The 20,484-nt window shown below is 45.0% G+C and overlaps 1 protein-coding gene across 2 annotated transcripts in view; it reads right to left on the bottom strand.

The window, feature by feature from the left end:
* Positions 1–20,484, bottom strand: part of KDM1A (lysine demethylase 1A) — a 73,785-nt gene that overhangs the window by 4,675 nt on the left and 48,626 nt on the right. For both annotated transcript variants that reach the window (XM_058676695.1, XM_058676701.1), the window contains 6 exons: positions 12,679–12,821; positions 11,932–12,022; positions 7,963–8,097; positions 4,069–4,142; positions 2,844–2,955; positions 262–394 (listed from right to left, as the gene is read on the bottom strand). In XM_058676695.1, the coding sequence (XP_058532678.1) occupies positions 262–394; positions 2,844–2,955; positions 4,069–4,142; positions 7,963–8,097; positions 11,932–12,022; positions 12,679–12,821 (688 nt within the window). The remainder of the gene's footprint in view (positions 1–261; positions 395–2,843; positions 2,956–4,068; positions 4,143–7,962; positions 8,098–11,931; positions 12,023–12,678; positions 12,822–20,484) is intronic.

The following is a 20,484-nucleotide window of genomic DNA, read 5'->3' as shown; positions in this document are numbered from 1 at the left end:
ACACCAACAGCGGGCCCCTGGAGCCCATGGGCCACAGTCCTCGTATCCATCGATAAACTCAGTACCATCAGATTGACACTGACCGCCTTAACACCAAAATCATCTGCATATAGGCTGAAAGCTGTCACAGCTTGTCTCAACAGTCTCTCACCTGGAACTGCCAAACTGGCAACTGTGCATCCCAGGGCACCAGCAGCCACGAGGAGACACTGTCCTTGCCTGCCTCAGGGAGGCACCAATTTGCACATAAGCAGAACATACCTGAAGCCGTGTAGCGAACCTGGCGCACGGCTGTATTCAGCTTGATGTCCAGGCCTTCTGCTAAAGCCACAGGCACACATGAGTAGCCATTCCTCACTGTCAGGTGGCTTCCGGTAAACTCAAAGTCATCATCCTGAAGGAGAGAGGACACAGCCCAGTCTCAAAAAAATCCAGGCTTGTGCAAGTCAGTGGTTTAAGGCAGAAACTAAATCATCACAACTCAGCTTTGATGGTACCAGGAAAGCAAAATAAAAAAGTAACAAGCAAACACACCTGAATATCCTCAATCTGCGAGCACCGAGATTCAGGTGGGCCCCCTGCTAAGCTTTATTACAACAGTCCTTGGTGGGCAAGTGGAAAGGGAGGGAGCCCGAGAACCAGGACAGTCAGATAGGACACAGTTTATTTCTTTGGCTTTTAAAAGCATTTCAGATTCAGCATCCTGAATATATTTTACTGAAGAGTAACTTTGTTCCTTTAGCCTACAGGTTGTACAGTCCAGGAAGACTTGCAAAGCAAAAGTTCTCAAATCAGATACAGGCAAGCCAGGACACTAACAAGATATTCCAAATAGTACAAAGCAGCACGTTTGGCTTTGCAATGGACAATCTCCCCAACTGACCTATTTCCTTAATTTACTGGAAAACTTTCTACATCAAGCATTTCTCTTATGAAAGTTAGTCACTGCTTCCAATTTCATGAATGTGTGCAGAAGACATCCTCAACAACGACTCTCCTGCTCCTGCTGGGCTGACATGCAGTCCTACGCCTCCACGCAGGGCCAGACACCAACTGACACTGAGAATGGCGAAATGATGGCTAGAGGTCCAACAACAGTGTCCTCATAAAAGCCACAGGGGAACTGGGAATTCTACAAGATTTTTAACACTAACAAGTCCAGCCCTCACTATAATTCAAATGTTTAATAACAAGGCATACAATCAAAAGATTAATATAAAATATGCAAGTAAAAGCCTGGCGCGGTGGCCTAGTGACTAAAGTCCTTGCCTTGAATGCACCAGGATCCCGTATGGGCGCTGGTTCTAATCCCGGCAGCCCCACTTCCCATCTGGATCCCTGCTTGCAGCCTAGGAAATGAGCAGAGGATGGCCCAAAGCTTTGGGACCCTGCACCCGTGTGGGAGACCCAGAAGAGGCTCTGGGTTCCTGGCTTCAGATCGGCTCAGCTCCAGCCATTGTAGCCGCTTGGGGAGTGAATCATTGGATAGAATCTCTTCCTGTCTCTCTTCCTCTCTGTGTATCTGACTTTGCAATTAAAATAATTATTTGTAAAAAATATGCAGGTAAAAAAATAACAAGCCACCAGTTCAAGAGTCAATCATACTTCAAAGAAATCATTAAGAGGGTAAGCATTGCTTGCTGATAGAAATAAACTGAGGGACCAACCAGATCGATGGATTAGAAGACCAGCTATTATTAAGATGAAAATACACCTCAAATGACTCTAGAAATTTGATGTGTTCCTCACAAAGATCTCAAGATTATGTTTTGGAAGAATTAACAAGCTGATTCTAAAATTTTTATGAAAACACAAACACCTAAAATAGTCAAGACAATTTGAAAGAACAGAGTTGGAGAATTCCTAACATTGCTTATGAGACTTAGGGTGGCCTAATCCCACCTGTCATGTATCACCCCTTTTAACTATTAATATTTAAAAAAAAAAAAAAAGAAAATAAAAAAAGACAATGGGTGAAGCAATGGGAATCCAAAGCCTTTGGGCCTGTGGTGCTGGCAGGTGGAGACAGACCCACACGTGGAGCCCAGCCGGCCACAGGCTCACACTCCTGGACCAAGACAAGCAAAGAAAAGATGGTGCTGGAATAATGCAGTAACTACAGAAAACCAGGCACCTTGCTCTCCACATTCTCTGCACTCCAAAATTAACTCAAGATGGATTACAGACCTAAACACAGGAGCCCGCAATGCCTGGAAGAAATCTCTATGACCTCAGTTAAGGATCGGGGTATACAGTGCGTACAGCAGGCTGAACCCCTCCTTGGGACGCCCACATCCCCACTGGAGCATTGGCCTGCACCCACTTACTCTTGTCCCTGCTTATGTACCCAGTGGATGGAAAGATTCTGTCACTCTGCCTTCAAATAAATAAATAAATAAAATCTTAAAATAAATACATAATAATACATAAAGAGCTGTACTCTGACTCAGTCCAGAAGAAGTGGTGCACTAAGAAAAATGCTAAAATGCTAATGAGAGCAAGCCAATCAGAGCTGTCAGACCAGAGCAGATGCCAGTCTCCCAGGAGACAGCAGAGAAATTCTAGGGCGATGGAAATGTTCTAAGAAGGTGCTTCAGAAAGTTTGTGGAAAAACAAGATTAAAAGTTCATTTTGGCACAAAAACAGTCTTGCAAATTCAAGCAGTTTTTCATAACACACACTTCCCATGAAGCTGCTGACGAATGTTTGCCTTCATTGCGCTGGTGGATCATGATGAAGTATCTCCTCTAAAAGCTGCTTGAAAACACAAACTCACAAATCCAAGCTGCTCTTCACAGCCTTCTTACAGACACACGTCCCGAGAGAGGGACGCGGGAACTTACCTGATCCCAGTGTTTGAGGGAAAGGGTAGACAGGGGTGTGGCATTAGCAAATTCAAGGTTTGCAAAATGCCAATCAAGTATCTGTCTGTCTCTTGATGAAAGATACACGTCACTGCAAAACAAGGACAGAGAAGCACAGGGTCGTTAGAAGACATTCCTACTCTTTCCAAGGAACGGGCATGGGTGATGCCAGCTGCCTGTGCTGTCATCTAGCAGGGATGGCACCTTGCGGGCAGAAACTCTAAGTCAAAAAGTAGGGCCTGGCACAGGCACTGTGACATCATGGATAAACCTACTGCCTGCGATGCCAGCATCCAGTATGGTCACAGGTTTGTGTCGAAACTACCCCCGTTTTGATTCTGTTCCCTCCTGATAGGCCTGGGAAAAGCAGTAGAGGCCAGCCTAAGTATTGGGCCCCTGCCACCCACACGGGAGACCCAGAAAAAGCTTCTGGCTCCTGGACAAAGCCCCGCCACTGCAGCCACCTGGAGAGGCAACCAGAAGATGGAAGATCTCTCCATTCTTTTTTTCTCGTCCCTTCTCCATCTCTAATTCTGACCCACAAATAATTTGATAAATTGAAAAACAAAACATAATAAGTAGGAACTTATTCTCTCATTAAGTGCTTCATTTTGGTGCCTAGAATAATGTCAAACTCACTGTGAAAATCAAATTACAATGGGACCACATCAGTCTGGGGAAAAAAAAAACCCTCATCTTCATGTAAAGTTCCCTGGCATTACAAAAGCTTATAATACAATCTGTGGTCTTCTGTTTTCACTAAGACCAAGCAAGGACTTAATGCCTGTGACAACACAGAACAGCTGCTGTCTGCGAGGCCGCAGGGCATGCACGCCGTCATTTTCAAACTCCACCGGAAACAAAGCACGAGGCCTCCTCGGCCCCAGAAGCACGGATGTGTCCAACCACAGCACCTCCTCCTGAACACATCTTCATCCAGTGCATCAGCACCCCGACAGGGACCTTAGCAACAAGGGCGATCCCTTGCAGACATCTGCACACAGACCCCAACGTTCTCACACCCACGGGAACAGGCCAGGGGATTTAGGAACCTGGCAGGTAGTGACATATTTTTCATTTACTAAACAATTTAAATTCAATCACTGAATATAAAACTTCACTGTGCTCCATCATTCTCATTCTAAACCCAACACAGCAACGACAGCGAACACGGCCCCTCTGAATGTTCCCAGGTTTTCCTTACCTTGGAGGATTGGCTTCTAATTCTTGAAGCTTCTCTTCTAGCTTTCCTTGAGTTTCAGCTAATTCGTCATATTCCTGACAAAATTAAGTAAATCAGGTTGTCGTGGTGGTCAGATGTCCATTATGGCTACTATACCAATCTAGATCTGGACCATATTTCCTTATAGTTCAGCCAACGTACAGCAAGTATGACTCAATTTAAAGATGGGGTCAGGACACAGGATTTTGTTTTTAGAAACAAGTTACCACTGTGAGCCTGAGATAAGATTGGAGGAGAGGGAAAATATGGAAACATCAAGAAGATGGATACTAACATGCTACAAAGGAAGGAAGAAAACTCCCAGCAGCTCCTGCCTCCTCCGTGATGACATGTGCCCAGCAGTAGCCTGAGCACCTCAAGCTCCCCGGGGACTCCCAAGGTGATGCTCTTATTGCTGCTCCACAGCCAACAAGATGGTGAATCGCGTGGCCAAGTGACAGCAGGACAAGGATTCAAATCACAAGCCAAGAGAAATCAAGATGGCGGAATAGGGTAAGAACACGTTTATACAGACAGAAAAATGAAGCAGAGAGGACTTATTTCAGGTTGTAGGAAAGGACAGAACAACAGCAGAGGGGTACCTGGAGACTGACAGGCACAGGAAAGCAGCGGACACAACAATGATGTGGTGTTGCAGTGACTGATACTCCAGCACGGTGATCTGAACTCCACCAGCAACCAGGTGGGAAGGGACTTTCACTGGGAGATTGGGTGGTGAACCCAGACAAAGAACTGTCCGTTCTGCTGGACCGTTTGATTTGACCAGGAGCAGAGACAGATCAGCAGATCTCAGACGGGCAGTACGAGAATGGAGTGGATTTCACAGCCCAGTCAGCCCCCTAGAGCTGAACTGGGCGCCATTTTGCATAAAGAGAAAAGGTCAAGGGAAGGGACTGAGCATGCGCTGAGCTGGGAGCTCATTTCTGTCCCAGTAAACCGCAAGGACGTGGCATTCTACGGGTTCCACCCGGGGCAGATCTGGGATAGCCCTCGGATTTGACAGCCAGCAAATCAAGAACCTTAGTGGTTGTACATCAGGCGCCATTTTGGGCACTGTGGCAAAAGCTTTGGGAATGCAGGGGACAATAGTGAACTGCGCAAGTGCTGATCTCGCGATAACTTGCTGAGGTCCATGATTGCACTGGTCCCGCAGGAAAATTATACCGACTGTAGCATCGTACCAGCCAAAATAGGTCCGTGTGGCACAAAGACCTAACATCCAACAGGTTCCAAAAAGATCAGCACCACCAACAACCTAATTATATAGGACACCTGGCGTCTCTCTAATCCTGGGACCTGCTCCAACAGGAAGTGGGAGAAAGGTTGCAGAGACAACGGTGCAGCCTCAGCACGGTATCACAGGAGGAGGAGAGTGGTGAGACAAGAGCTGGGGCGGTGGAGACCACGGTGGAAACCTGACATAAGAACCCAGACCTGGAACTTGCTGGAGGTTGTGGCACAAGTGGCTGCAAGGAAAAAGGTGTGTACCAACCGCAATAAGTAAAATCGCATTGTAGACCTGTGGGTGACAAAGCTTAGAAACCTGAGCGAAGGAGAAGACTCTACTAACCAGAAATACAATGATCAAGAACAAAAGAAGAGACAAAGGCACAATGAATATTGCCGAAAACTCCCCTGCAAGGGAGCAAAACCCATTGCCAACCTCAGAGTTAACTGAGGAAGACATCGAGAAAATGGGGCACACAGAATCCATAAGACTCATTTTAAAGATTCTGATCAACAATGAGACGCTCATGCAAGAGTTCAAAGAATTTAAGGAAGCAATAAAGCAAATCAAGGCTGGTATATCAGAAATCAAGAACACAGTGGAGCAAATTAAGAGTACAGTGGAGAGTCTCCAAAATAGAATGAAACAAGCAGAAGAAACAATCTCAGAATTGGAAGGTATTTCCTGTCATCAGGGGGAAGCAAACAAAAAGCTGGAAGCAGAGCTGGATCAGGCCAAAAAAAGTATTCAAGAATTGAAAGACACTATAAAGAGGCCAAATATAAGAGTTATGGGAGCCCCAGAAGGTGCAGAAAGAGAAGCTGAGTTTGCAAATGTATTTAATGAAATAATAAAGGAAAATTTCCCTAATCTAGAGGAAGAATTGGGAAACAAGTTCCAGTACGGGCACAGAACTCCCAATAGGCTTGACCAAAAGCGATCTTCACCACGACATATGATCATCAAGCTCTCTTCAATCGAACATAAGGAAAAGATCCTTAAATGTGCACGTGAAAAAAATCAATTGACATATAAAGGAAAGCCAATTAAGCTCACAGGAGATCTCTCACAGGAAACTCTACAGGCCAGAAGAGAATGGAGTGATATATTCCAGATTCTAAAAGAAAAAAATTGTCGGCCCAGGATAACATATCCAGCAAAGCTTTCTTTCGTCTTTGAAAATGAAATAAAATTCTTCCACAGTAAAGAAAAGCTAAAGGAATTTGCCTCTTCCAAACCTGCCCTACAAATGATACTTCAAGATGTTCTCTTGACAGAAAAGAGGAATAGCACCTACCAAAAACAAAGGCAAACAGGAAGAACATCCCAGTAAAATGACAACAGAAGACTAAACCAATGAACAACCCATTTCTAAAATGACAGGACCAAAGTAACACCCATGTATATTAGACTCTGAATATAAATGGCTTAAGCTCAATCAAATGTCATAGATTAGTAGACTGGTTTAAAAAACAAAACCCATCTGTTTATTGTCTGGAGGAGACACACTTCAACAAAGATCAGCAGAAACTATATCATCTGGGTTTTGTTGTTTTCTGTTGGTTTCATCTCTTCAAAACACTTCCTTCTGATTAAATCATTCAATGACTCATAGATCATGCAGTGGCATCATTTTCTTCAAGAAGGTTCTTGATTTTCATTTCTTCAGCTACACATTAGTCATTTAATAGCGTGTTATTTAACTTCTTGGTGTTGTTAATTTCTTTTTGCTCCCGGATGTTGATTATGTTTTGTGGCTTTTCATTTAAGGGGATGTATAGTAGCTGTGTAATGGAGACTGTCATATCTAGTAACATGTCATTTAACTTCAGGCATTGTAAATTCCTATTTTTCTTTTCATTGTTGATTTTGTATTACGACTTTTCATTTAAGGGGATGTACAGTAGTTGTGTAATGGAGACTGTCACATCTAGTAACATGTCATTTAACTTCATGGCATTGTAAACTTCTACTTTTCTATTGTTGATTTTGAATCATGACTTTTCATTTAAGGAGATGTACATACAGTAGCTGTGAAATAGAGACTAACAATCAGATGTGAGGATGTAGTGTTGTATGCATTTCTGCTTTCAGACAAAGATGGACTTACAATGAAACTGTTTACTATATCTTGACAATAGGATTCTGGACTCTCTGCCATTGTTTAGGCCCGCAATGATGGACATGTGACTGAGTATGAAGAACTATATGTTAGTAATGATATAGAGGAACTGGGGGGAGGAGGGAACTGGGTAGGGGATAAGTGAATATGAAACTATTATAAAATAATAACAATAATAATAAAATGTATATAAAAAAAGAGTGGAGGCAATAAAAGCAGGCCTCGAGAGAGGCCGGAGAGAGACATTTCCAACAACAACAACAACAAAAAATCACAAGCCAAACTGAGATTAAATCATCCAAAATGATGGAGGTTGTTAGGAAAGGTAAGAGTTCTACAGGAAAGCAGGTTTCAAACCGAAGCCACCCCGAGTCCCTGGGCTGCTTGGGCGATAACCCATCTTCCTCAGGTTCCAGGTGTGGGGACGGGCCAGGGTTGGTTCTGCCCCCCGGCCTCCGGGGCTGGTCTGCTGCTCAGGACTCACGGTGCACATGTATCGCCTCACCTTGCAAAGTGCAGTCAGGTCCCTGTGCTTGCTTTTCACCAAGAACTCCGCAGTGATGTCCCTCGGAGGCTTCACTTCAGCTGCTTCTTTGTACTGCTGATGGAGTTCCTTAATCTTCTCTTTCAAATTTACCATCTGAAACAGAGAAGTAAAATTCACCATTCTGGATACCTAAGTAATTAATCACCAAATGTCCCCTTGATGCTGGCTCCTCCTTTCTAAACGGCCTGCACACCGAAAGAGGCGACGGTGCAGTCCTCGGGTGGAGGCCTTCAGTACTTGCCCTATTGCAAGCCAGGCAGGAATCGGGAAACACCCGACAGGGAGTGCCCACGAAGTATAAAACGCCATCACATAAACAGGACCACTTTGGCCTTCCAAAGCAAATGAAAGCACATAGTTTCATTAATCTAAAACAGACTGAAATAAATATAATTTCTTGGAAAAAAAAATTCCACCAAATTAACTTAAAATTACTTTGGGAAATAAGCTGTCATAATCTGTTTGTTTAAAAGTTAATTGATTGGGCCCGGCGGCGTGGCCTAGCGGCTAAAGTCCTCGCCTTGAACGCCCCGGGATCCCATATGGGCGCCGGTTCTAATCCCGGCAGCTCCACTTCCCATCCAGCTCCCTGCTTGTGGCCTGGGAAAGCAGTCCAGGACGGCCCAAAGCTTTGGGACACTGCACCTGCGTGGGAGACCCGGAAGAGGTTCCTGGTCCCGGCATCGGATCGGCGCATACTGGCCTGTTGCGGTCACTTGGGGAGTGAATCATTGGATGGAAGATCTTCCTCTCTGTCTCTCCTCCTCTCTGTATATCCCGCTTTCCAATAATAATAAAATCTTTAAAAAAAAAAAAGGTTAATTGATTATGGGCCCGGCGGCGTGGCCTAGTGGCTAAAGTCCTTGCCTTGAAAGCACCGGGATCCCATATGGGCGCTGGTTCTAATCCCAGCAGCTCCACTTCCCATCCAGCTCCCTGCTTGTGGCCTGGGAAAGCAGTCCAGGACAGCCCAATGCCTTGGGACACTGCACCCGCATGAGAGACCCGGAGGAGGTTCCAGGTTCCCGGCATCGGATTGGCGTGCACCGGCCCGTTGCGGCTCACTTGGGGAGTGAATCATCGGACGGAAGATCTTCCTCTCTGTATATCTGACTTTGTAATAAAATGAATAAATCTTTAAAAAAAAAAAAAAAAAAGTTAATTGATTGGGCCCGGCAGCGTGGCCTAGAGGTTCCAGGTTCCAGGTTCCCAGCTTCAAATTGGCGCAAACCGGCCCGTTGCGGCTCACTTGGGGAGTGAATCATCGGACGGAAGATCTTCCTCTCTGTCTCTCCTCCTCTCTGTATATCTGGCTTTGTAATAAAATAAATAAATCTTTTAAAAAAAAAAAGTTAATTGATTTTTGCTTGAAAGTCAGAGTTAGAGACACGAGAGAACTTCCATTCAATTGGGTCCACTCCCCAAACGGCACAATGACCAGAAATGAGTCAGTCCAAAGCTGGGAGCCAGAAGTTTCTTCCAGATGTCCTACATAGGTGCAGGGGCCCAAGGCTTTGGGCCATTTTCCTGCTGTTTTCCCAGGCCATGAGCAGGGAGTTGGATCAGAAGTGGAGCAGCTGGGACTCAAACTGACACCCACATGGAATGCCAGGCCTACAGGTAAAGGATTAGTGTGCTATGCTATAACACTGATCCCAAGGAACCATTTTTAATACCAATGTTTTCAGATTTCTGACAGAACTTCATAGCAACTGGGTGGGTGGTAGTTAATGCCTGAGGCAAAAAGCCAGCTTTGTGTCACAGCACATTAAACCTCTACCTGCAACACTGATTCCGTATCATAGCACCACTTCAAGTCCTGGCTTTTGTTTTCCATCCAGTCCCTTATTAATTTGCTTGGGAGAGCAGAAGATTGCCCAAGTTTCTGGGCCCCTGTCATCCGTGTGAGAGACCCAGGTGGATTTCCAAGCTCCTGCATTGACCTGACCAAGTTCCAGCTGTTACTGGTTCTTGGGAGGTGAAGTAGCAGCTAGATCTGTTTCTCCCACCCCCCACCTGCAACATCACTCTGCCTTTCAAATAACAACTCTTTAAAAAACACCTTCGAGGGCTGGTGCTGTAGCTAAACAGGCTAGTCCTCCACCCTGAGGCACTGGCATCGCATGTGGATGCCAGTTCAATGTCCCAGATCCTTCACTTCTGATCCAGCTATCTGTTTATGGCCTGGGAAAGGAGCAGAGGATGATCCAAGTTCTTGGGATCCTGCACCCATGCGGGAGACATGGAAGGGGTTCCTGGCTTCTTGGCTTCAGATTAGCTCAGCTTTGACCACTGCAGCCAGCTGGGGACTGTACCAGCAGATAAAAGACTTTCTCTCCCTCTCTCTTCTTCGTAAATATGCCTTTAAAACAAAACCAAAACATAACACTCTGAGCCTGGGGCCCACAGACATGCTGCTGCTCAGCAGCTTTGAAGCCCTTCTTGCTGCTTTTTACCCTTGCCGTGGCTACGAAGGCAAGCTCTTCATTTGGCAGAACACGGAAACACGGCAAAGATGAAATCAGAGTCCAGCTGCAAGGTGCACCACAGTGTGCTCCAGAAACCCCGTCTCCAGCACAACGGGCTCCCTCTCTCTGAGCAACGTGGTGCCAGCAGCTGGCAAGATGAGGAGAAACCAAGCGCTGGCCTTCAGCCATTTGGTCCCAGCGTGCAGGGCGCCCGCCGCGAAGAGCCCTCAGCTGGAGAATGAAGTGGGGGTGGTGATGCCTCAAGAGCAGGAATCGTGGCAAGCAACTGGCTGCTGCTCTGTGAGCCTCATCAGTGACAGGTCCTGGCAGAGCTGATGAGTCTCCAGTCCTAGAATTTAGCTGAGCCAGCTTGGAAAAGTCACAGAGAGCCAGACAGTGTAGAAGGAAAACCTATTTCTCTATCAACAATTTGTCACGAAGAATGGAGTCCCAGTTAGGCAGAGTTTTCTCCCACGAAGGGGGGGAAAAAAAAACACAGGGTTGGGGTGATGGCATGGTGGCTTAGCATGCTAACCCTTGACCTGCGGCACCAGCACTCCATATGGGTGCTGACTGAAGTCCTGTTTGCTCCACTTCCAATACAGCTCCCTACAAATGTCCTGGGAAAGCAGCAGAGGAAGCTCCTGGCTCCCAGCCTGGGATTGTCTCAAAATCTGAATTCTCAAGTAAAAGCAAATTTTAAACAAAACAAAATACACACAAAGACCAGAAGCCCCCCTGGTCCACGTCCCCACGGCATCCAGCTCCATGTCTGTGGCCTGTGAAAGCAGCAGAGGATGGTTTGAAACCTTGGGACCCTGCAACCATGTGGGAAACCCAGAGGAAGCTCCTGGCTTCAGATTGGCTCAATACTGGCTGTTGCTGTCACTTAGGGAGTAATTCAGTAGACAGAAGATCTTCCTCTCGTCTCTTCCTCTGTGTATCTCACTTTTAGCTGTGTATCTCACTTTAGCTGCTAGGCCATGGTGCCCGGCCCAAAATAAATAAATCTTTTAAAATAAGTAAAAAGAGCCCAGCGCCATGGCCTAGCGCCTAAAGTCCTTGCTTTGAACGCCCCGGGATCCCATATGGGCGCCGGTTCTAATCCCGGCAGCTCCACTTCCCATCCTATTCCCTCCTTGTGGCCTGGGAAAGCAGTCGAGGACGGCCCAAAGCCTTGGGACCCTGCACCCACATGGGAGACCCAGAGAGAAGTTCCTGGCTCCTGGCTTCAGATTGGCGCAGCACTGGCCGTTGTGCTCACTTGGGGAGTGAATCATCAGATGGAAGATCTTCCTCTCTCTTCCTCTCTGTATATCTTTGTAACAAAAATAAATCTTGAAAAAATAATAATAAATAAATTAAAAAAAAAAAAAGCAAAAACCAGAATGCCTTTTAAAATGTCTTAATTAAAGGCTTCCCCCTTATTGACACTTCTTCAGCTATTGAGCAGTTTTACCTTATTGAGAAGTTCTTTCAGTTCTTCCTGGGTCTTCACTATCTTCTTCCAGTGTTCAATCTGCTCGTCTTTGACATGCTTCTCTTGCAACCTGAAAGACAACACAGAGCCTTTGTAGTACAGGCAGGTGTCCACTACAACATCCAGGAGCTGGCCTTTGTACTGTCCCCAGGGGTAACTAACTGATGTCCTGCCACCTGCAGGAGGGCCCTGGATTGCACAGCTGGCTCTTGGTTCTGGTCCTGGCCGTGGAGACCGAGCTGCAAGATGGCACAGCTGTGCACATGGTCTAGTTCCCTCTCTGTTCACACAAAAGCAGTCAGCATTGTGACACAGTAAGTCAGGCCTCTGCCTGTGGCGGGGGCGTCCCTGAGTGCGCCTGACTGTGCTGCAGCTGCTCCACTTCGGATCCAGCTCCCTGTTACGGTTTGTGAAAGCAGCAGCAGAAGGCCCAAGTCTTGGGGCCCCTGCACCCATGTGGGGGAACCGGAAGAAGCTCCTGGTTTCTAACTCTGCCTTTCAAATAAAAATAAATCTAAAAATAGATAAGTTGACATGGTACTGTAGCCAAAAAGTGACTTTTATAACTGACGGAGTCTTAAGGGTTACAATCATTTCTTCTTCTTCTTTTTTTTTTAATAATTTTACTTTGGGATTTAACACCTTAGCTCACTTAAATAAGATTTTATAAAAGCTTAAAACATAAGTGGCAAATCACTAATGGAGTTCCAGTATTGAAGTACTTACTGAATGACAACTTCCAACGCCTGACCCAGGGACACAGGCTTATTATTGAGGACATTGAAGTCTAGCTGATGACTAAGGTAAGACGTTGCTTCTAGAAGCCGGTTGAACTCTTGTTCTACCATTTCATCTTTCTCTTTTGGAACCTAAAAATTCGAAGTATAGCAGAGTTGGTCCTTACAAGATTAAATAATCATTAGTAAAAACACAAATATCCTACAGTTCAAAAATGTCAAAATATGTATCTCAAAGGTGAAACCTTTGAGGAAAGTGATTTTGAATTTTCTTTTCTATGAAGTGATCAATTCTACTTAAATGAGATATGAGATGTTTTGAGCCTGGTTCCTGCCCTCTCCTCCCACTTCTGCCCCGACAGCTGGGTCTCTGCCACAAGGTCACACTGCTCTAACTGCAATCACATGGAGCACAGGTGCACTGAGCTGACATGCACGGCACTGAGCTGCACTGACATGCAGACAACACACTGGTAAAGGCCCAGGGAACCAACACCATGCCATCATATCTGAGGATGTTCCAGGGTAAGTGTAGAATGGGAAAATTAAGAAGCTCAAAGCATCTGCTTCCCCTCAGAGATGACAGAATTTCAGGTAAGAAGTGAAATGCATGGCTACTAAACAATGCACTAGCACCCTTACTCCTCTGCAGAGTGAAGACGTTCAATGGCACTGGGGAGTTCACAGCTGATTGTCCCAGGCTCTTAGAGAAACTGTGAGTAACTGAAGTACCAGATGCTTGGGCTACTCAGTGCTGCAGGTGAAGTGAAGAGATCACAGTTCATGCCTTGAGGTGACACTGGGCACCTGCCACTGACCCATCAGCCAGCTGACACACATCCCTCTGCTACTGAGTGATGGAAACCAAGCAAACTGCATGTGCAATTCCACTGCTGAAGTGAAGGCAGCTGGAGAGGTCCCAGAAGGTCCAAGGAGAGCATCCTTGGCAGAGGTCGTGCATTAAATAGGGAATGGGATTCCGACCTTGTGGAATCCAGTTTTACAGTCAACTCAAAATCAGTAACAAGAAACAAAACACTAAAGTGCGTGCTAGTTAACTCGAGACTGGGGGAAGGTTTGTTTTTTGGCTTTTGTTTTTTTTTTAAATAATCACAGATAACTGCTGACAAGACCAACACAGTGAGATTCTACCTCTCAAAACACTGTGTTTCCATTCATCTCAACTACACAGTGTTGAGCCTTGGTCTCAGTCCCGCATTGATCACACAACCAACTCCACAGAAGAGCCAGCACGGGGCAAAAAGCAGCCGACAAGAAGTGCAACCTTAGCTACAAAAGGAAAGAGGACTGCGATTCTTCTTGGAAACTGTAAATGTGACAGACAGAACTGCTCTAATAACCACCACATGTGGGAGACAGCTCAGGAGCCTTACGCATCAGACGCTCACCCACACCTCCTAAAGCTTCGGCTTCATGCTGAGAAACGGGGTCAGCATCGGCCTTTGGATGGTGAGGACGTACCAGGGAGGTATCTCATGTGGTGAATCAAAAATATCCCTTCAACTCCAGAAAACAGCTGGAAAACCAGCTCTTAGTGACAAGTCCTATTGATTTGGAATGCACAGTTTTAGAAGTTGATAAAGAGATTCTCTTCTCAAGAATTTCATTTACTTTCTGACCAGTTACTTTTCATCCTGGTATGAGAAAGGGTATCTCTACAGAGCAACTCAAAACAATGCGATTTTGCTCATAAACTGGCTATATCTAATTTGACCCCTTCGATACTACAAAACAGTTCTTGACGTATGAATCTGGTTCTCTTTTCAAAAGATATTAAAAAGACAGCTGTAGTTATGAAATCGTAATTAATCACAGATGCAATGCACTCAACTGCATGTCCTGGAAAACAAAAAAGGGATATTCCAACGGGTGGCTTCTAACACTCCTGGCAAGAGGACGGCACAGCAGGAGGGCCCAGACCCCAGGCACCCACCTGGAGAAGGCTGGCTAGGAGTGTGCAAATGGGGCCGATTAAAGCTCTTCCAGTTCAACTGGATGCTTGCTCAGACAAGCTTTAATCTCTGCAGGTCGGGTGACAGGCTCAGGAACTGGGGTCCAGGGTGTGTGGTGGAAGGATATTTAAAGGGACACTGTCAAGGTTAGAGGGACCAAATTTGACCTTTTGTTTCTTCCCTCTGCTCAGCAGCCCACTTGGTTCTTACACTTCCTCCTTTAGTCCACCCATACACTCCCTCCCCTAAAAAAAAACTGTTTTTACATGCGTTTTCAATGACAAAAACTCGATGGCACCAGCCCAACACACAGGCGTGACTACACCAACAGACCAGTGTGATGCAGGATGGAGAGGACCTTGAAAGGAAAGGATTTCAGTGTCAAGCTTTTAATGGGATATTGTAAACAGTGAGGAAAATGATTGGAAAAATTGTGAAAAAATACCTTGACAGTGTCCTTTTAACCAGTGCAGCAGAGAGAGAAATAAACTGTAAATAACAGCCCACAGCCACGTCCTTTAGTTTTGAATGACAGCAGTAAAATCAGGCTTTAAACATAGCATGACAGAAGCATTCTGTTTTGCAAGAAGCTGCAACCATTCGAATATAAACAAGGAACAGACTGTATAGAGACCAAAATGGGAAAGGCTAAAGCAGAGAAATGACCAAAAGAAAAGCAACCATAAAAAGGCAGGGAGGGAAAGGTGGCCAAAAGCAATGAGAAATAAAGCAAAAACTCAATAGAAAAGGAAAAAAAGAAAACACAGAACAGTAACAAAATCAAAAAACTAAAAGTTTACCACCAAGCTGCCACCAGAGGGCAGAACCGCTGGTGTGATACACAGCTCTAACTGGAGGCTCAGTTTTAGGAACTTAGGCACCAGACTCAGCACCTGAGGCCCTCTCCGCTTTCTGCCCCATGAAGCAATTGCAGGAATGTTCCAAGTGCATGAGGGATCACCCTGAAACCTAATAATGCTTCTGTTAACCTTAAAATTATTACTTTGAAATTAAAGGCACATTCAGTAAATAAAACATTTACCCATCAGAAAAATCAATACTGATTGGGAGAAAAACCAAACTGTGTTTTTAATATATTTACATCTTGAATCCACCTCCAAAAATAAAACATGTTAACACAGCCAACTGGTGAAAAGAACTCTAGCAAGTGACTGCCTTCAACACTATTTCTTTCCCTCAGATGCTAATAATTTCACAAGTAAGAAACTGAAATATTTGTTATCTCTAAATACAACAGTAACTGTAATTTTATGTGTCTATTCCACTGCATGCCCACAGAAGGTACACTTCAATAAGTGTGTGGAAAAATAAAATCAAAAGGCAAGTTTTTAAAATTCAAAAATAATTTTTTCAGAAAAGAACTTTTTGAAAACTCCTTGTATGTATGGATTTTAAAAACTGTCAAAACAGCCCATCATTTCATTTCATTTTCTACACACTTCTGAAATACCCTCGTATCACATCTTGAAAAAGGAGCTCAACAAATGATTACAAAGGATGCGGCAGCACAATGGGAGGCAGGTAAGAACTGGTAAGAGTAACTCAGAAGGAAGCAAACAAAACGCTACTATCTTAAGCAGATTTTGATTATGTCTTTTCAAAGCCATTTTCTTCCCTATGAAAATCTCAGGTTAACAATTCCCTCAATACTAAACAGTGGCCGAGTCTCACTGCTTCCCGTGGATTCCATTCTCACTGTTCTGGCCCTACAGCGTCCCTGATACTCACATGAAGCATTCCTGAGCATGGAAAAGGGTACAGCTGTATAGAAACAAATCTAGGAGCGACAAACAATTTTCTGGACAGGTCCTGGTCCCTACAAGAAACAGTCCCAAAGGAAATGACAGCTCTCCTTGGTTCCACGCTGGATGCAATCTAACATTTAGGTCTTCAAAAAGGGACATCTACTGCACTTCCAGTCTTAAGTTCTCCAGCAGCACAGCGGAATATGTAAGTGCAGCAATGTTCCAGGCACACAAAACTCTGAGATTCAGCCTGATAACTTTGAAAGAAAACTCTAATGATCAAACCAGGCCAACAAGGCCACAGTCAACTTCTACCTCTCCAGTGCTCACACATTAAGCATTTTTAGAATAAAGACAGAAGACTAAGGTAAGCTTCTCTGGTAAATCTGGAAGAAATTTACAACTGAGAAGTTTCTAATCTAGATTCTCCCAACCAAGGCAGAGGAGACAAAGCCATTATACCAGGACACCAGGTATATCCTTAACCACAAACTGAACTCAGTGTGCTTTTATATGTGGCAACTGTTGTTTCCTCCTCTAAATTGTAAGGGACTGTTCAGTTTCTAAAAGCAATGAAGGAATGAGTGGAGAGAGCATACGCACCCACACACAACGTGCCTAAGTAGTCTCCAGCACACAGTAGAGCTATTCAGTAATGCAACCCATCAAAGCAAATCACTATTAAAACGATTTTTATTTTATAAGATTTATTTCTTGGAAAGGCAGAGTTAGAGAGGCAGAAAGCAATCTTCTATCAGCTGATTCATTCCCCAAAGGGCTGCAAGGGCAGGGACCAGGACAGGCCAAAGCCAGGAGCCTAGCTCTCATCTGATGCCCAGGGGCTAACGGGAGCCTCAGCATTTGGGCCATCGTGCACTGCTTCCTCGCCTGCATCTGCAGGAGGCTGGATGAGCAGCAGAGCAGCGGGGACAGCATCAGCACTTGTACGTTAACCCACCATATCACAATGGCCCTAAAAAGTATTATTACAAAGGGAAAAACTATTTGGGAACTTCAAGAGCATAAAGGAAGGAATTATATTTTACTTCATCTTTTAACTTCTTGTAAGGCAGAGTTTGGGCTGGCATTGTAGCACAGAGGATAAAGCCACCTGTTCCACAACACCAGCTATCCCTATCGGGGATGACAATTTGAGTTCTGGCTGTTCCACTTGCGATCCACCTCTAATATCCTGGGAAAAGCAGCAAATGGTCCAAGTGTTAGAACTCCTGCCACCCATGCCAGAGACATGGATGAAGTTTCTGGCTTCAGCCTGGCCCAACTCTGGCTGTTGTAGCATCTGGGGCGTGAACAAGACGGAAGAGCACTCTGTAGCTCCTTCAAACAAACAAATAAAAAGGGTAGAGCAGGGCCTGGTACAGTAGCCTAGCAGCTGAAGTCCCTGCCTTGCACAAGCTGGGATCCTATATGGATGCCAGTTTGTATTCTGGAGGCCCCATTTCCCATCCAGCTCCCTGCTTATGGCCTGGGACAGCAGGCAAGGACAGCCCAAAGTCTTGGGACCCTGCACCCATGTGGGAGAGCCGTAAAAGGCTCCTGGCTTCAGATTGGCGCAGCTCTGGCCATTACAGTCACTTGGGGAGTGAAACATCAGACAGAAGATCTTTCTGTCTCTCCTCCTCTCTGTATATCCAGCTTTCCAATAAAGATAAGTAAATCTTGGGCCCGGCGGCGTGGCCTGGCGGCTAAAGTCCTTGCCTTGAGGGCCCCGGGATCCCATGTGGGAGCTGGTTCTAATCCCGGCAGCTCCACTTCCCATCCAGCTCTCTGCTTGTGGCCTGGGAAAGCGGTCAGGGATGGCCCAATGCATTGGGACACTGCACCCGCGTGGGAGAACTGTGGGAGGCTCCAGGTTCCCAGCTTCAGATCGGCGCAGCGCCGGCCCGTTGCGGCTCACTTGGGGAGTGGATCGTCGGGCGGAGGGTCTTCCTCTCTGTCTCTCCTCCTCTCTGTGTATCTGACTTTGTAATAAAATAAATAAATCTTTAAAAAAAAAAAAAGATAAGTAAATCTTAAAAAAATACATATACATATATTTTAGGGACCCATGCAATTGTAACCAAAACAATATAAAAACATCAAAAACCACCTGCTATGTGATTTTTTTTCTTATGGTAGCAAAATGGCCAGGTAGACCCCATGACAAGTTATTTCCACAACTGTTCTAACTACTGGCCTTGTACAGAATGAGTTCACTGCTACACACTAAAATTATTCTCTCTTCAACTGAAGCTAGCCACAAAAACAAAACAGAAGCATGGCCTACTTTATCCAAAGAAGTCAATGGCTAAGTGAATTTCTACTCTATGTGAACCCTATTTCCTACCGGCAGAAGTTCTCAAAGAGGAAGACCCAGTTGAAGGAAACACACAGGGTCTTAAGACTTGCACATGCTCACTCATGCCAATTCCCTGAGCTTCCAGCCATAAGCAGCAGACCAAATATGGGAATCTGAGCCAGAATACCAGGCACTGGGTTTTGCTTTCCAACTTACTGACTGCAATGACCTTAGGTTAACACTTGTGTGAGCTTTCTGCAAAGCAGAGAAGTAAAATTACTGACTGACCTAAAGCTAGGAGACACATTTGTAGTTATAAAAGCATTAACAATGGTACTCTTTGTACTTGTACAAAGAAGAATCTTTGTAGTACTTGTACTACAGAGAATCTGCTAGTCAACAGTTACCCATTCTTACACTGAGCTACACTGCTAAGCTGCCAAGGAAGAAAAACACAAAAACATTCAGGTGCCTCGTGACTGATTAACTGCAGGTAGGAGGAATTCTCAGCTTCAAAGAATTCCCTTCCAAATATGAAATGCTTCAAGAATCTTCCTCACCATTTGGCAACTGTACAAAATGCAAGTAGAATGTAGAAAAATGCTATACAAATCAAAGTTGAATGACAACTATCCATTTCACCTGGAAAAGTATTACTGATTACACAATGCTGAAAATCATATCACCAGGTTAACACTTGCTGCCTAATGTTACTCAAAAGGGTCAGTCCTGGGGAGATGTGTGGATTTATAAACCAGAACAGAAATCACTGACGAAGTCCTCCTCCCAAAGGTCATCACCTGAGCTCACAGTGTAGTTATTTACATTCTGCCAAAAGCTGTTTTCTCTCTTTCTGCATCATCAGCCAACAGTTAACTAGGATAGCAGCAGCAGGCCACACTTTCAGCAGTGCTGGCATACTATTCAGCAACAAATGCTTTAAAATAGTCTAATCCAAGGAAAGCAACCCATTTCTCTGTATATTTCTACTACAAAGTTTCTCTTCACTGTTAGACTAAATAGGGAGTTGGAAGTGTGGCCAGTGGATATGGCTACTGCCTGACATACCAATATATGGGTACCACTTAGGGTCCTGGTATGCTTCACTTGCAATCCAGCTCCCTGCTAATGGCCTAGGAAAAGCAATAGAAGATGACCCAAGCGTGTGGACCCTGGCCCTCACATGGGAGACCTGGGTAAACCTCCTGGCTCCCGGCCGTGGCCTGGGACATTACTGGCTGTCACAGCTATCTAGGGAGTGAACCAGCAGAGAGGAACATACATGCCTCTCCCTAACTCTAAATTTTTGATAGTAAATAAATCTTACATAAACATGCGCACATACAATCAGCTATCTGTTGTGTTCTAACAGATTAAAATGCTGCATGTAATACTGGCATACTAATTGAAACAAACAACAAAAAAGGCTAATAAAAAAGCATGAACAGCAAAGCCTAGAGAGAAAAGATGATGCCTCCATGACCAGAAAATTCTTCAGTGTGGATTACTGCTACTCCACTTTCTCCACAGCTCAGCCCTTTGCTGCCTATCTACCCCAAAAACCAATCTAATCATGGCACTGCAACATCTCCCTAGCACAGCTCTGTTTATCCTAAACTTCAGCCTTCATTTCTCCTGCCCTTCCTGGTAGCAGTCCAGCCTCCTTTAGCAAGCTTTCAGCTCAGAATGACGCATTCTCTGCCAGCAGGCCCAGCCCTCACACAGCTACTGCCCTTCACCATCACTCCTGCCCCTGG

This window comes from Ochotona princeps, chromosome 2 (assembly GCF_030435755.1).
Source record: "Ochotona princeps isolate mOchPri1 chromosome 2, mOchPri1.hap1, whole genome shotgun sequence".
Taxonomy (NCBI): Eukaryota; Metazoa; Chordata; class Mammalia; order Lagomorpha; family Ochotonidae; genus Ochotona; species Ochotona princeps.
The sequence above is the reverse complement of the archived record's forward strand: the minus strand, read 5'-3'. Positions and strand labels throughout refer to the sequence as shown.